Genomic DNA, 14,778 nt, shown 5'->3' with positions numbered 1-14,778 from the left:
TGAATTTAGGAAAGAGAAGTCAGGGAGAAGTCAGGGAGATTAGGGAGAATTGAGGGAGACGGCCAAACATGGAAAGATTTATTATGGAAGTTATATTCCCTTTCCATAATCAAAGTAGGATACATCTAGGGTTCTTACCCTATAAATAGCCAAGGAAGCAATCAAAGAAGGACATTCATTCATACATTCATTCAAGACCTCATAATACTACGTGCTAGCAAGATTTGCATTACGACTCAATTGTATTCATCCTCCTATTCAAGAATAGTGCAATATTTGGCAGGGTACCGTCCCTCCCACTGTTGTTCCCACATTGGGTTTCCGCGTCACCAAATCTTACGTGTCAATTTACATTACGAGCATTATTTCCTTATTTAAGTACCAACATACAAACAATCAATCAACTAACCAACGAGTAAGACCACATTGACCTAAACAACTAATTTGGTAAAAATCACCTAAACAAATTTCATAGCTCAATAACAACATCAAGGAAGGAGTCCTTGAGTTGTGCCCAAAACTTGCCTTATACAATGTAAGGAATTTTTGTCTTAAGATGGTTTAATACCATTTTTTATGCTTTTATTTGCATGCATGTAGATTTAGACCATATTTAATTAATTTGTAATTTTAACATCATAAGATGAGTATTAACATGGTCTAAATAACTAACAAGTGGTATCAGAGCATTGTTAAATACATGCATGTTGTCTTAAGACGATTTTAGTAATTTATGAGATAAATTAATAAAATTGATATTATGTTATTAAAATTGGTTTTATCACATAATATGGTCTTGCATGTAAATAATCTGGTCTTATGATGATATGGGACGAAAATTTGATTTTTGTTAAAGTTTTTCCACTTTTTATAACTTAAAATGACATAAAATTGAGTAAAAATGCATTAAAATTAATTAAGAGTTAATTAAATTTGATTGCATGTAAATTTTATGCATTTTTATTTAGAAATAACTACATGCATATTCTATTTATGAGATAAGTAGATACTTTAAGTTAATGTGATTAATTTAGATAGTTTATTGATTTTTATTTGATAAAAATTGGTAAATAATGGTTATTTTGCAAATAAATATTGATTTAATTTTTGGGCTCGAAATTTTTGAATTTTTAGCTCCTGGAAATTGTTCCAAAATGTAAAAAATTTTATTTTAAGTCATTTCAATTTTTATGGTTTGATTTAGAATTAAATTGTAAAAATTGTCGCTTTACCGATTAAATTGTGAAATCGTTTTAAATAAATTTTAAAAACAAAAATTTTCACTTGCATGGAATTTTTGGTGTAAGACCAGAATGTTCATGGCTTTGAAATTTATTTTTCCATAAATTTTTAAATTAAATGGAATTTTTGTATGATAATTGTGAATTATTATATCATTTTTGTCATAATTGTGTTTTAATTCCCATATAAATTCAAGATAATAATTGTTGAGAATAATTATTTTGATATTAGACCAGATTAGTATGATGAGTAAGTCTTAAAATTATTTTAAGAATTGATTATGAATTTTTTATTGGTAAAAAAAATTCCGTCAAAACAAGCTCAATTGATCGTTGTTGGTAAGTAAGACGATTTGGCATGTCATATTTACATAATGCATTTTTCTTATTCATTTAGATGAATGTTTCTTTTTAGCATTATAATTATGTAATTTTTTCCTAATATGGTCATAGGTAGAAATTGGTATTCCCGTAATGTAAGGGAATATCAATTTCTTTTGTAATTAATTGCGATTTCGTATCGCCTAATTTGTAATTAATTAATAGTTTTTATTTTAATTTTATTACAAATTGTATAATAGGATATTGCTATGTAATTTAATTATTAGTAATTAGACGAAGCATCTAAAGACGGAGTTTTCATGAAGACGGTGTTTTCGGAAAGGTGTTCCGAAATCCTAAAGAAGGAGGCCAATTTATGAAGACTCAAGGGACCAAGGAGTTGGTTTCCGAAGTGTAATAATTTTAGTTAATTAGATTAACTAGGTGGCCATATTAGGACTTGTTTGTTTTAATTCTTATATGCATTCATGCCAAATCGTCACTACATGTTTTATTTTCGTTGTTATCGATTTAATTGTCTAGCATTCACCAATTTAGTTCACTTAAAAGTGATAGACAATTAAATTGATAAGATCTCTCACATTTGTTTAAAATTGAGATTAAGCCTTACCAAATAATAGCACCTATGAATCCCTTCTTCATTAGAGGTAGGTTTGGATCACCGAGGTACACTCTTTTTACGTTGGGTAAGTAGGGTAATAAAAGTTATTACGCGCGAAAATTGGTTGGACTCAACGGGATAAATATGGGTTGAATCGTTCCACCGTGCCCATATTTATTCTGGGGCTAAAAGATAGATTTTAAGAAAATCCGTCAACCAAGAGTTTTAGTAGTAGAATCAGTCAAATTGTTGACTCACCAAATTTATATAAATATGGGTTGAATCGGTCCACCGTGCCCGTGTTTATATAAAATTGGATCTTGGAATCATTTATATCATTCAGTGGGAGATCATTATATAAATGGGAACTTGTTAAAATAGTTTCACAAGTTAAAAAAAAATTTTAGACGATAAATGTTAATCTTTCCTTTATTTCCTTTGTAGTAATCACGATGACTTCTACTAGTGAAACCGTCACCATAGCTAGAGATTCATGGCCACGTTCTTTTATGGACAAATATATATTAAAAGCCGACGGTAGTAATTTTAAAGATTGGGAGGAACAACTTCGATTAGCTGTCGCAGGTGATGACAAATTACGCTACCTTGTCGATCCCTCTCCCCCTTCGCCTAGTATTAGGGCCACTGCCGATGTAAGGGCCAGACTACCAGAAAAGTGTTTCAAAATATTACAACTCTGCCACCAAAGAGCCAAACTACCAAAAGTTCACTGATTAAAAAAAAAACATACAAACATTATTTCCTTATTTAAGTACCAACATACAAACAAAACATTCATTCATTCAAGACCTCACAATACTACGTGCTAGCAAGATTTGCATTACGACTCAATTGTATTCATCCTCCTATTCAAGAATAGTGCAATATTTGGCAGGGTACCGTCCCTTCCGCGGTTGTTCCCACATTGGGTTTTCCGCGTCAACAAATCTTACGTGTGAATTTACATTACGAGCATTTTTTCCTTATTTAAGTACCAACATACAAACAATCAATCAACTAACCAACGAGTAAGACCACATTGACCTAAAACAACTAATTTGGTAAAAATCACCTAAACAAAGTTCAGACACTTTCAGTCCAAAAGAACAAAGCCTTAATCGACGAGGATGAATACTTTTGCCAAAGGACCCTGGAGTCACTCTCTCTCTTGACACTTATAGACACATGCTTAAACAAACGACAGGCAACGAGGACGTTGGTGTTGGAAAAATACGGTCTACCCTCTTTGATATCTTCAGGGAGGATGCAAGTCCAAGCTATGTGAAATTCTAAATATGCAATACTCCCTCTCCCAGTTAATTACGTATTATTCTTTGATTTTTGCATAAAGATTAAGAAAAGAGGAGGGACCCAATTATAAGATGACAAGTGGATTAAATTGAGTGTAAAAGATCAAATTGTTCATCAACTACAATCCTAAATTAGAAATCACAACAATTGGATGAGACAACCAAAATAGAATGAGACAACAAATAACCGAAACGAAGGAAATAATGTTTATGTGTGCATTATTGACAATATATATCCGGAGCACAAATTCTCATTTAAGACGGACACTATCCGTCACAGCTGAAAACGGAATAGTCACCCTTTCACAATATGCAAGTGACACTATTCATAGGGTGCTTTATTTCCCTCCCACTTCGCCTCTCACTTGCTTTATTGTGAGAAGGACACTATCCGTCTTTAACTTGTAACGAATAATGTCCGTCATAACACAGGCAAGACTTATCTTATCCGGAGAGACTATGGTTTTGTATTACACTCACATGTGGTAATAAACAAGCAAGGAATCAATATTAAGAGATAAGATAATTAAATTCTCCACCAACTATAAAAAGAAACAAAACAAGAAAAATGAATTAGCTGTGCGGTTGAAAAAAATTATAAAAATAAAAAAAAGGGTAAAAGGCATCATATTCTATGATATTGATATATACAGAAATCCCTATAAATAGAAGGAATGGATGATTGTTTATAGCATACCAACACATAGTCTTACAGTAGATTGTTGTGCTAATCAAGGTATGTAGTCACATTTTCGGTTTTAAGACATATACTTTTGTAGAGTCATCGTCTCGTCCTTTTATTTCTATCTTATTTTAAATCAATTGTAAAAGTCGTTTTGACTTAGGATGTCTTAACAAAGAATTTGTGTTTTTGAATTGCGTTTATAACAACAGAGATAAAACAAAGAATGGCTTCGATACAATTGGAAAACCAAGTGAGTGAGAAGCTGATTGCCAACCTGAGTAACAAAACCCCGCATGTGATTCATGCGGACCGCTACATCAAGTTTTCGACTCCGCAGCTAGGCCCTCTACCACCTGCTATTGACGCCGGTAAGGAAGTGACAATTCCGTATTTTGTGGCAAAAGGAGCTGTAGTGTATGCTGGACCTGTCATAAATCAATTTGGAACATCACGTGCTTGGGTCCTAGCTTGGGACACAACTGCTGAGGTAGTCATCCCTCCTAGGCCCAATAACAAGGTACCAAACACCCACATCGATTATTGCTTTATCTTGTCGTTAGCTGTCTGGTAAACATAGTCAGTACTTTATAATATACATATGTTTTTTTTGTAGGTTTATGTTACCTGCGGGTCTAAGTACGATATTGAAAAGATGACTGATGATGAAATTCTTAAGAAACTGAATGAATCAACTTTGCCCGTCGGTTCACACGTCGACCCGATCACCAAGGCCACTATTCATGCCGAATTGACTCATTTGATCCCTGATGGCAATGCCCTCAAGGCAAGCTTCGGACAACTTAGCTGTCCTTGAAATAAAAGAGTCCTATTTATAAGCCAAGTATATTATATAGACTATAAATAAATCAAGCACGGGTATTACGACATGATCCGGCTTACTTGGTTACTTATCGTTTTACTTCCAACTATATACTACCATCTTATGATGATTATGAAAACAATGTAATGGTTGGGGGTTTCTAACCTCTTATATAGTACTCCCTCCATTCAACTCCACTTTACAAGTATTCTATTTCCGTCCATTCAACTCCACTTTACAGGTTTCCTTATTTGGACATGTAAAAGACCTTTCTATCCTTATTGAAAATCTATATTTACAAAAAATGCCATTCATACCCCACACAAATCCACCATAAAACTCACCTTTATATTTTTTTAATATCTTTAACCCCACCATTCCCTTTCCCTATGTACTTTTAATAGTTTTTTTAATCCGTTTCTTAATACCCGCGCAAAAAGCATAGTTGCAAAGTGGAGTTGAATGGAGGGAGTATACCATTATTGAGTGTTATTTCTATTATCTTTAAATTTGTGTGTGTTTAGTTCAAACCATTTATACAAAAACAAACTAAGACTCAACTCTCACAATAATTGACACGTATAAAACGGACGTGACTAAATAAACAAGAAAAAACGCAACCACACAATAGGACAACGATCATATAATATGGTCCTAGTCTAAATCTGGCGCCATAACATATAGCAACCATATATCTACAGCCGAGTAACATTAATCTGGCAACATGGCACATAAACTCGTACCAACGGTCAGAAAGAAGGTGGAAAGGCAAGTCAAGCTAGTGATCAATGCACAACGACACAATGACACCACCTTGCATGAGTACAACATTTGACGGCCAGATCAATCCACGCTAGGCATGCACCTCCCAAGAATGTCGTCAGACTCGGACTACCACATGCACACACACAACCTCAACATCAAGTCCAACAAGAAGTGAGGACACACAAGACATGAGAGATTGACCCAACCAACACAATTATAATTCAACAATATCATACGAAGCAACCTTTAATAAAAGATGCATAATACATGTGTTCAAACATTAAACATGCGATATTAGATCGTATGTAAACCCTAGAACATAGTTTAGAAGTACAAATATTGGGACAATGCAAAAGCAAAGTCATGAAACCAATTAGAATTAGAATTAGATATACACTACTTTACGTCTCACACATATATTGTTAGAATATAAAACGAATCAAGGAACTTCAACCATCAGCTTAAGCTTTTGGTTGAGATGGTTTCTTGACATATATGTTTGATTTTTTTTACTCATTATTTCTAAAAGATCTCATGCTTATGTACGTGTTAAGAAATCATGATATGATCTCCCTCATTTTGTTGATATGAAAATTAGGTTTGCAACCACACAAAAATCGCTCGTAGACGTTATTGTACTCCCTCCGTCTCTGTCATTTACATTAAATTATTGTCCACTTGTCACTTAATAACACCACCCACAAATGGTCTCATCCTCTTGACCTCTTTTCTTAGACATGTCAAAATCAAAGATAAATAAATAACCAAGACGGAGGAAGTACATCCACACATATATGATATATCCGGGAAGGCTAGGGTTTTGTAATATGCTCGTCGAGTGGGGGCATGGGTGTCTAAGGCCACGGGCAACCACGGGCGTGGGAACCGGGCCTCCACTTTTGATCACCGTATTTTAAGCTTTCATTAATGAAATTTAATACAAATCTCGAAGTATAATATACTTGTGCATTTATTTTGGGGCCTCATTTTTCAGTGTCGCACTGGGCCTCCATTTGTTTTAAGACGCCCCTGAGTGGGGGAACATATATACTCACATGTGATAAGAGATAAGATAATTAAATTCTTCACCAACTAAAAAGAAACAAAAGAAAGGGAGATGAAGAAGGTCTGCGGTTGATAAAATTATCAAAATAAAGAAGGTAAAGGGCATCATATTCTATGATATGATATGTGCACATTAACCCTGGTCAAACATTAGGACCGACCCGACTCGCCTAGACCTAACCCGCCGCCCTTGAGTCAATTTTAACCTGGTCTACATGACCCGTTACTAGCCCAGCCCGATCCATCAAAATTAAGATCGGGCCCGGTTAGAACAAATCCAATCCACCCAGACCCGTTCCTCACCTGGGAGAGGCCGGTTCCAGGTCCACCTCCATCAGGCCCGGACTGACTAGTGTTGACCCGCCCCCTACGTACGCCAAGCCTATTTCGGGTCGGCCTAGTCAATCCAGGCTTGCCCCTCGGGTTAGCCCGGCACGTAGCCACCCTTAAGCCCTACTATATAATCGTTGCTTTAAAAGGTCGATGTCCTTACTATGCTCACTTTCAATGGTACGTAGGATAACCGTTTAATATTTTAACATACTACTGTCCATGTGTGCATTGACAACGTATATTTTGTATATGCGTAAGCGTAAGAGTTTAATTCGAGGTAAAAAGTAAAGCTCCAAGATGATGAACATTCCGCCTGTAGTGTAATAGTTGAACATTCATATTTAGATTGCAACCAATATTACCTTAGTATAGAACTAAACCATACAACTAAACATAATACCACCACAAAAAGATAGCTACGTCGAGTCAAGCCCGACCCGCCTATTCATTACCAAAAGATCTCGCACTTGTAAAAATATCATGATATTATCCCCCTCATGTTGTCGATGTAGAAATTAGGGTTGCAACCCCTACAAATCGCCCGTAAAACAATATTGTACATATATCCGGAAAGTCTAGGGTAGGGGTGTTAATGAGACGAGACAGGTCGCGAAAAACTTAAGATCGGCTCGGTCAAAGCTCGATCAAAGCTCGGCTCGTGCAAGATCAGCTCGAGAGCTTAATAAGTCAAGCCGAGCAAACGCTGGCTCGGTTCGAAAAACTCGTGAGCGGCTCGAACTTGTGTGATTATATAAGATATTACTCATATTTTATAAAAAAATTTTTATCATGATTATATCTTTGTATCACATATATCAAATGTCTCACCGATTTGCCAAATAATTTACAATTAACCTTCGAGCTTTGTTATTGAAAATATCGGAAACAAAAAAAAAATCAAAAAATTAACCATTATATAGGCTCGATTTAAGCTCGAGTTTGGCTCGAGTTCGCGTTAAAGCTCACAAGCTTGATAGCGAGCACATTTTTTAGAAGGTCGGGTAAGATCGAGTTTTGGTTCTTAAGCACAAGCCGAGCAAGGCCGAGCTCGGGCTAAGCTCGGCTACCCCCTTGTCTAGGGTTTGTAATATGCTCGTCAAGTGGGGCCCTTGGAGAACATATACTCACATGTGGTAAGAGATAAGATAATTTAAATTCCCCACCAACATAAAAACAAACAAAAGAAAGGGAAATGAATTAGGTGTGCGGTTGATTTTTTTTTAATTAAAATAAAGAAAGGTAAAAAGCATCATATTCTAGATATTGATATATATGCAAAAATCCCTATAAATTGTTATCTTATCTCTTACCACATGTGAGTATATGTTCCCCCACTTAAAGAGCATATTACAATACCCTAGCCTTTTCGGACATGTACAATACAATAATAGCGTACCTAGTAACCCTAATGGGTTTTGTGTGTTCTCTTATGTTTTATTATAAATATCCGTCTCCTTTACACGTAGTGGATTACCCCGAAATCATTCTTTCTCATGGTATCACATCTAGTGTGATAAGAGGTTACAGGTTCAAACTCTAACAGCCTCCAATAACTCACGAAGTTGAATTTTAGCACATGATTTGGGAAACCCTGTGCACTAACCACTCTTCAAACCCAATAAACATTCAAATGAGAGAGCGTAATAGGAATAAATATGATAGATTATGCTATAAACTATGTTTTGTTGTTTGTTTACCTTTTGCGTTATAAGTCTATAACTTAGTTTAGCAAGGTTACTCGTAGACGAGTAAGGTTCTAAGTGTATACAAATTGAGTATGTACTGTCATGATTTTTTTTATCACGAAGTTAATGATTTCATTTTATATCTTTTCTTATATTTTTTTTAATGAATATCAATGTTGATAGAAATCCCCAAACTATGAGAAAAAAAAGGAAGGTTTGTTGCAATTCTTATACCCTACACCCATGTGTAAGGTACTCCATGGTCCCACTATTAAAAAAATAAAAATTAGAACAAAAATTAAAATATAAAACCACCCATTATCCAAGACTCGAGTTATCGGTTTATCACTATATAAACCCATCTTCCTCCTATTTCAAACCTAAATCTTCCATATTTACCAAAAATATTATGCATAAAATTTCAATTTTTCAATCCAACTTGTTAGTTTTGTAATCTTAGATTTATGTTTTGATTTGATTATTTTCAAACTTATCAGGTAAGTCTTGAAATTACATCAAATTTATTGTTATATCTTGATTTCGGGTGTGATATTTATCCTATGGAACTATCAAAATTCACTTTTAATTTAGTGAATATGGTAATTTAGTTTGATGAATATATTTTCTAGTGTGATATTCATCATATGTCACTGTTATATTCACTTTCAATTTAGTGAATATGAAAGTGTAATTTGATGAATATGTGGTATGTTATATGATATTCACCATGTTACACTAGTATATTCACTTTGAATTTAGTGAATATGATAATGTAATTTGATGAACATGTATTACCTAGTGTATATTCACTATATAATATTATTATATTCATTTTGGGTTTGGTGAATATAATCGAGTAATTTGATGAATACGAGTTATATAATGTGATATTCATCAAATGTCACTATTATATTCACTTTGAATTTAGTGAATATGGTGTTTAGTTTGACGATTTTGAACTATAAACTTGAAAAATTTGACTACCAATTGATGAAAATTATGGATTTGATAAATTTGATATGATTTTATATATTTAGGATTATGAAAAAGAAAAAGAAATGTAATACTGAAAGATGTAGTGGGTAGTTATTTTTTTTCTTTTGTTTTTTTTGTTTTTTGTTTTTTTTTTCCAATAACTCCTTTGGAAGTATCTTACTTCCTACTCTTGGGAGTAAGATATAATTTGAACTCCCTCTGTCTTGGTCAATTGTTTTCCTTTGATTTTAACACAAAGACCAAGGAAAAAGGAGGGAGGTGATTATAAGATGACATGTGGACCAAATTGAGTGTGAAGGATCAAATTACTCATCAAATACAATCCTAAAATAGAAAGGACAACAATTGACCGAGACACCCTAAAATAGAAAAGGACAACAAATGACCGGGACGAAGGGATTGCATATTTTCATTGCTAACAATAACCTTGATTATGTTCCATGATTTGCGGAGGGAATGTCTTTGACACTATCAATATTATCTTTGACATTCGGGCTCAAGATGGACGGTCGATGACTCATTCCAATCTTGGAAGAGTGCCCGAGAAAACGTGGCTTGTGAAGAGGCTATGCGAGTGTGTCAGGGAGCTTATTCGTACCATTAATATGTTGAATTCGAATGGAACCATGATGAACATGCTCTTTGACAAAATGAAAAGCAAGGGCAAGGTGCTTCATTCGAGAGTGAAACACGGGATTAGTCGAGTAGTAAGTCGCACTTAGATTGTCACAATAGATAGTTGGTGGTTTTGTGACGGATATGAGAAGTTCGTGAAGCAGCGGCGTGAGCCATAGGACTTCAGAAGTTGTGTCAGTTATGGCACTGATAAGACGATATTTTACGTATTTTTGACCCACATTTTATCTCTTTTTTAAACGAAATTAGTAACCCGAGTTAACTTTATCGACCCATTTTAGTCTTTTATCGAATATTACTTGATTAGTTTAGAAAATGTCATTTTATATTATTTGTCGAGATTTGGTATTGCTCTCGTATCAATACTATATATTAAATCCAGAAATCAAGGACTTCAATGTAATTAAAGAAAGTTATACAAATTAATTATACTATATAGTTTTAAATCAATAGCACTATGTGATGGACTCGATTAAGGGATCTAAATGCGAATATTATATAGTTTGGGTTAAAATTGAGTTATATAGAAGCTTGGTAATTTTCCTAAACATTTGTAAGAGACTAAAACATGGTCAATTTTCTTAAATTAAAATAATTAATTAAGTTCAATTTTTTTAAAATAAAATAATTAATTATGATGGTCAATTTCAAGGAGACTAAAAGAAAGAAGATCTTGGTAATTTTCCTAAATATTTATAGAAGACTAGAAGATTGTCAATTATTTTACAATAAAATAATTAATTAGTATAAACATGCACACTTATGGTATTATTTATTATCATCATAAAATTTTTTATGAAGGCAGATAAAATGAAATGACCCGGGGTTTGGGTAATGGGCCATGCTCTCTTCGTCTCCGCCTTCATTTTTTTGTTGTTGTTTTGGAGGCAGACGAAGAGAGCAGCAGTAGCAGTAATTTTAGGGGTTTTCAATTTTGTTCTACCAAACAATCCAAAATCCCGGGTCATTTCATTTTGTCTGCCTAAACATTCATAGAAGACTAGAAAATGGTCAATTTTCCGAAACATGGCCCATTACCCAAACCCCGGGTCATTTCATTTTGTCTGCCTTCATTTTTGTTGTTATATAAAAGTTTGGTAATTTTTCTAAACATTCATAGAAGACTATAAGATGGTCAATTTTCCGAAACATGGCCCATTACCCAAACCCCGGGTCATTTCATTTTGTCTGCCTTCATTTTTGTTGTTGTTGTTGTTTCGGAGGCAGACGAAGAGAGCAGCAGTAGCAGTAGTTTTAGGGGTTTTCAATTTTGTTCTACCAAACAATCCAAAATTCATCATTTTCTTTACATTTCTTAGTTTAATTTAGTTAATAATTATAATTTACAACAATTATATAAAGATCTACCATTTCACTTTCATTTAAATTCAAGTATTGGTATTAATTTCTTCTCTCTCCTTTTACTTATTGTTATTTAAACTAATGTTATGTTTTTAGTTAGTTTAGTCTTTTTAAATTAATTAAAGTTTTAGTCTATAATCCTCTTATCATGTTTAATTAGTGTTAGTTTAATCATATTTATTCATTAGATTTGTTTAAAATTGGAATTTTTATTATTAAATTATACTTAATCTTATGTCTAGAGTAATTATTATAGATGTGTCTTATGTTAGATTAGTAATGAGTAATGAGTAATTTTCTCTCTAGGGTTTGAGTAATCCCTAACATATCAAGTTTACATGATTAAATCTCATTTTGATTAGTTGTTGAGTAATTGGTTTGGGTTAATTAAAGGGTTTGACTTGTCATGTTCTTTTTGGGATTGTAGTTGACTTTTGACCCTTGACCGTTGACGGGAGTTGGCTAGGTTGGGAGTCGTCTCACCTCATTTAGACTAGTTGCCAACTTAAGTTGAACCCGGGAGGGAGAACTTGAGAAGGGTGCCTTTAATTGTCGGTTTGAACTTTACCTTTAGGAAAAGGATTGATCGAGATGATCGGGAAGATAACGTGGGCTTATTGACCTTAGCTTAGGATAAGGGATTTCGACTCACGAGCCCGAGAGGGAGGTGATCAGGAGGACTATCGTCCTAACGCGAACCCGGGAGGGAGGTGGTAGGCGATTTAGAGGCGTTTTCCCCCTAGCCATTATCCAATGACTCGGCCTCAATGGAGGGTCGAGATAGCGATCTTTGTTTTTTGGAGGACCAGGAGATGGGGTTATTCCCAAGGTAAACAAGGTAACCTGTTGGAGGCGGGTGTACTCTCATGCATATTATATTTGTGAAGTAGGTAGGAGAGATATTTGGTCTGATTTAGGTGTAGACCGGTAGTTTTTGGGTATGACTTCAATGCCAAGAAAATAGGATAGAGGGCCAAGGTCTTTTAGAGAAAAAATTTGGGAAATACGAGCGATAAAATCTCGAATGAGGGTGGTAGTGGAGCCGGTGCCGATGATGTCGTCAACGTAGACAAGAACATATAAAGTGGTGTTATTTTTGTTATAAATAAAAAGTGAAGGGTTTGAGAAAGAATTAAGAAAATCAGAGGCAAGAAGGTAAGTTTTGAGTTCAGTATATCAGGCTCGCTCAGCTTGTTTGAACCCACACACACACACATATATATATATATATATATATATATATATATATATATATATATATATATATATATATATAGCTTTATGGAGTTGATGCAGACATGATCGGGTTTGTCCGTATCAATAAAATCAAGGGGATCGTGTCGATAAGATGCCCTTGAAGAAAGGCGTTGTTGAGGTCAATTTGATGAAGGTGCCAATTGTTTGTCACAAATGAGAGTAAGAATGAGACAAATGGTAGTGGGTTTAGTCCGATTATTAAACCCACTACCATTCGTCTCATTCTTAATTTACGATAACTACAGGAAAATTACTAATTAAGCAAAAAAAAAAACAAGTTAAGCATGCCAATTTATAATTTAAAACACGCAAATTCGAGTCTGATTGTCTAAAGAAAGGTTAAGATAGGGGTAAAATGCTGGAATAAAAATACTACTTATCACTTTGTATACACTTAAAACTTTACTCGTCTACGAGACTACGAGTAACCTGGCTGAACTAAGTTATGGGCGGCTTTTAATGCAAGAATTAAGCAAACAACAAAACATAGTTTATAGCATAATCTATCATATTTATTCCTATTACGCTCTCTCATTTGAATGTTCATTGGGTTTGAAGAGTGGTTAGTGCACATTGTTTCCCAAACCATGTGCTAAAATTCAACTTCGTGAGTTATTGGAGGCTGTTAGGATTTGAACCTGTAACCTCTGACCACATTGGCTGTGATACCATAAGAAATAATGATTTTGGGGTAATCCACTATGTGTAGAGGAGACAAATATCTTATCTATATTATTAGAAAAGACAATACTCAATCCTCAGCGCGCCACATCATTAATGCAAGTTTTTTTTTTTTTTTTGGGAAATTCATATTATGGTGGGACCCGTGAGTGTGCACTTTATTTATTTCTTCAGATTTCCGTCTTTTTAAACATGCGATAAATTCCGTCTTACACAACTTCTATGAAATAATATTATGAAAAAATTCTATGATAGGTGACAATGATAGGCAACCGAGTTAATTTAGTCTTCAACTAGAATTTAAAGCAAATTTTAACTTTTTTTAACTGTAAAAAAAAACAAATAAATTTTAATTTAATTTACAAGTGATTAAAAACATTTTAATAAAATTTTTGTAATAAATAATTCGCAATTATTGTAATAAATATTTTTTTAAAAATAACAACACGATAAGTTAACAGTCGAAAAACTTTAAAATGTGTTCTTTTTAGAAAAAAATAATCATCTCACATCTGTATAGAAAGTCGTTCATCACCGAGGATTTATGTACTTAAAGCAAAAATTCTGGCAATTTTACTATCAGTCTCGCACTCTGAATTCGGAAGATGACAATGATAGGCTACCGAGTAATTTCTACTTCTACAAGTACGAATGATAGGCTACGTTAATATCGTCATGATAAATTATGTAGATCGTAGATTTAGACCAACTAGATAAGTACAATAGAAATGCAAAAATAAATATACATCCAAAAATATTAATACTGACCCAAATACATACCCGTGCAATTTTACACGGGTTTAAAACTAGTTTATATTAAAACATAAGAGAACACACAAAACCCATTAGGATTACTAGGTACGCTATTATTGTATTGCACGTGTCCGAAAAGGCTAGGGTTTTTTAATATGTTCGTTAAGTGGGAGAACATATACTCACATGTGGTAAGAGATAAGATAACTAAATTGTGGAATAATGTGAATATATAACTAGGTATAA

At 33.9% G+C, this 14,778-nt stretch overlaps 1 protein-coding gene across 1 annotated transcript; it reads left to right on the top strand.

Annotated features, from left to right (window-relative positions):
• The first annotated feature begins 4,125 nt into the window (after nt 1-4,125).
• Nucleotides 4,126-5,196, top strand: LOC141611264 (uncharacterized). Its single transcript, XM_074429766.1, has 3 exons — nt 4,126-4,230; nt 4,389-4,696; nt 4,793-5,196. The coding sequence occupies exons 1-3, from the start codon at nt 4,173-4,175 to the stop codon at nt 4,991-4,993; spliced, it is 567 nt and encodes a 188-aa protein (XP_074285867.1). The 5' UTR covers nt 4,126-4,172; the 3' UTR covers nt 4,994-5,196.
• Nucleotides 5,197-14,778: the final 9,582 nt, after the last annotated feature.

Source organism: Silene latifolia, chromosome 11 (genome assembly GCF_048544455.1).
Source record: "Silene latifolia isolate original U9 population chromosome 11, ASM4854445v1, whole genome shotgun sequence".
In the NCBI taxonomy this organism is placed as follows: domain Eukaryota; kingdom Viridiplantae; phylum Streptophyta; class Magnoliopsida; order Caryophyllales; family Caryophyllaceae; genus Silene; species Silene latifolia.
The sequence above is the reverse complement of the archived record's forward strand: the minus strand, read 5'-3'. Positions and strand labels throughout refer to the sequence as shown.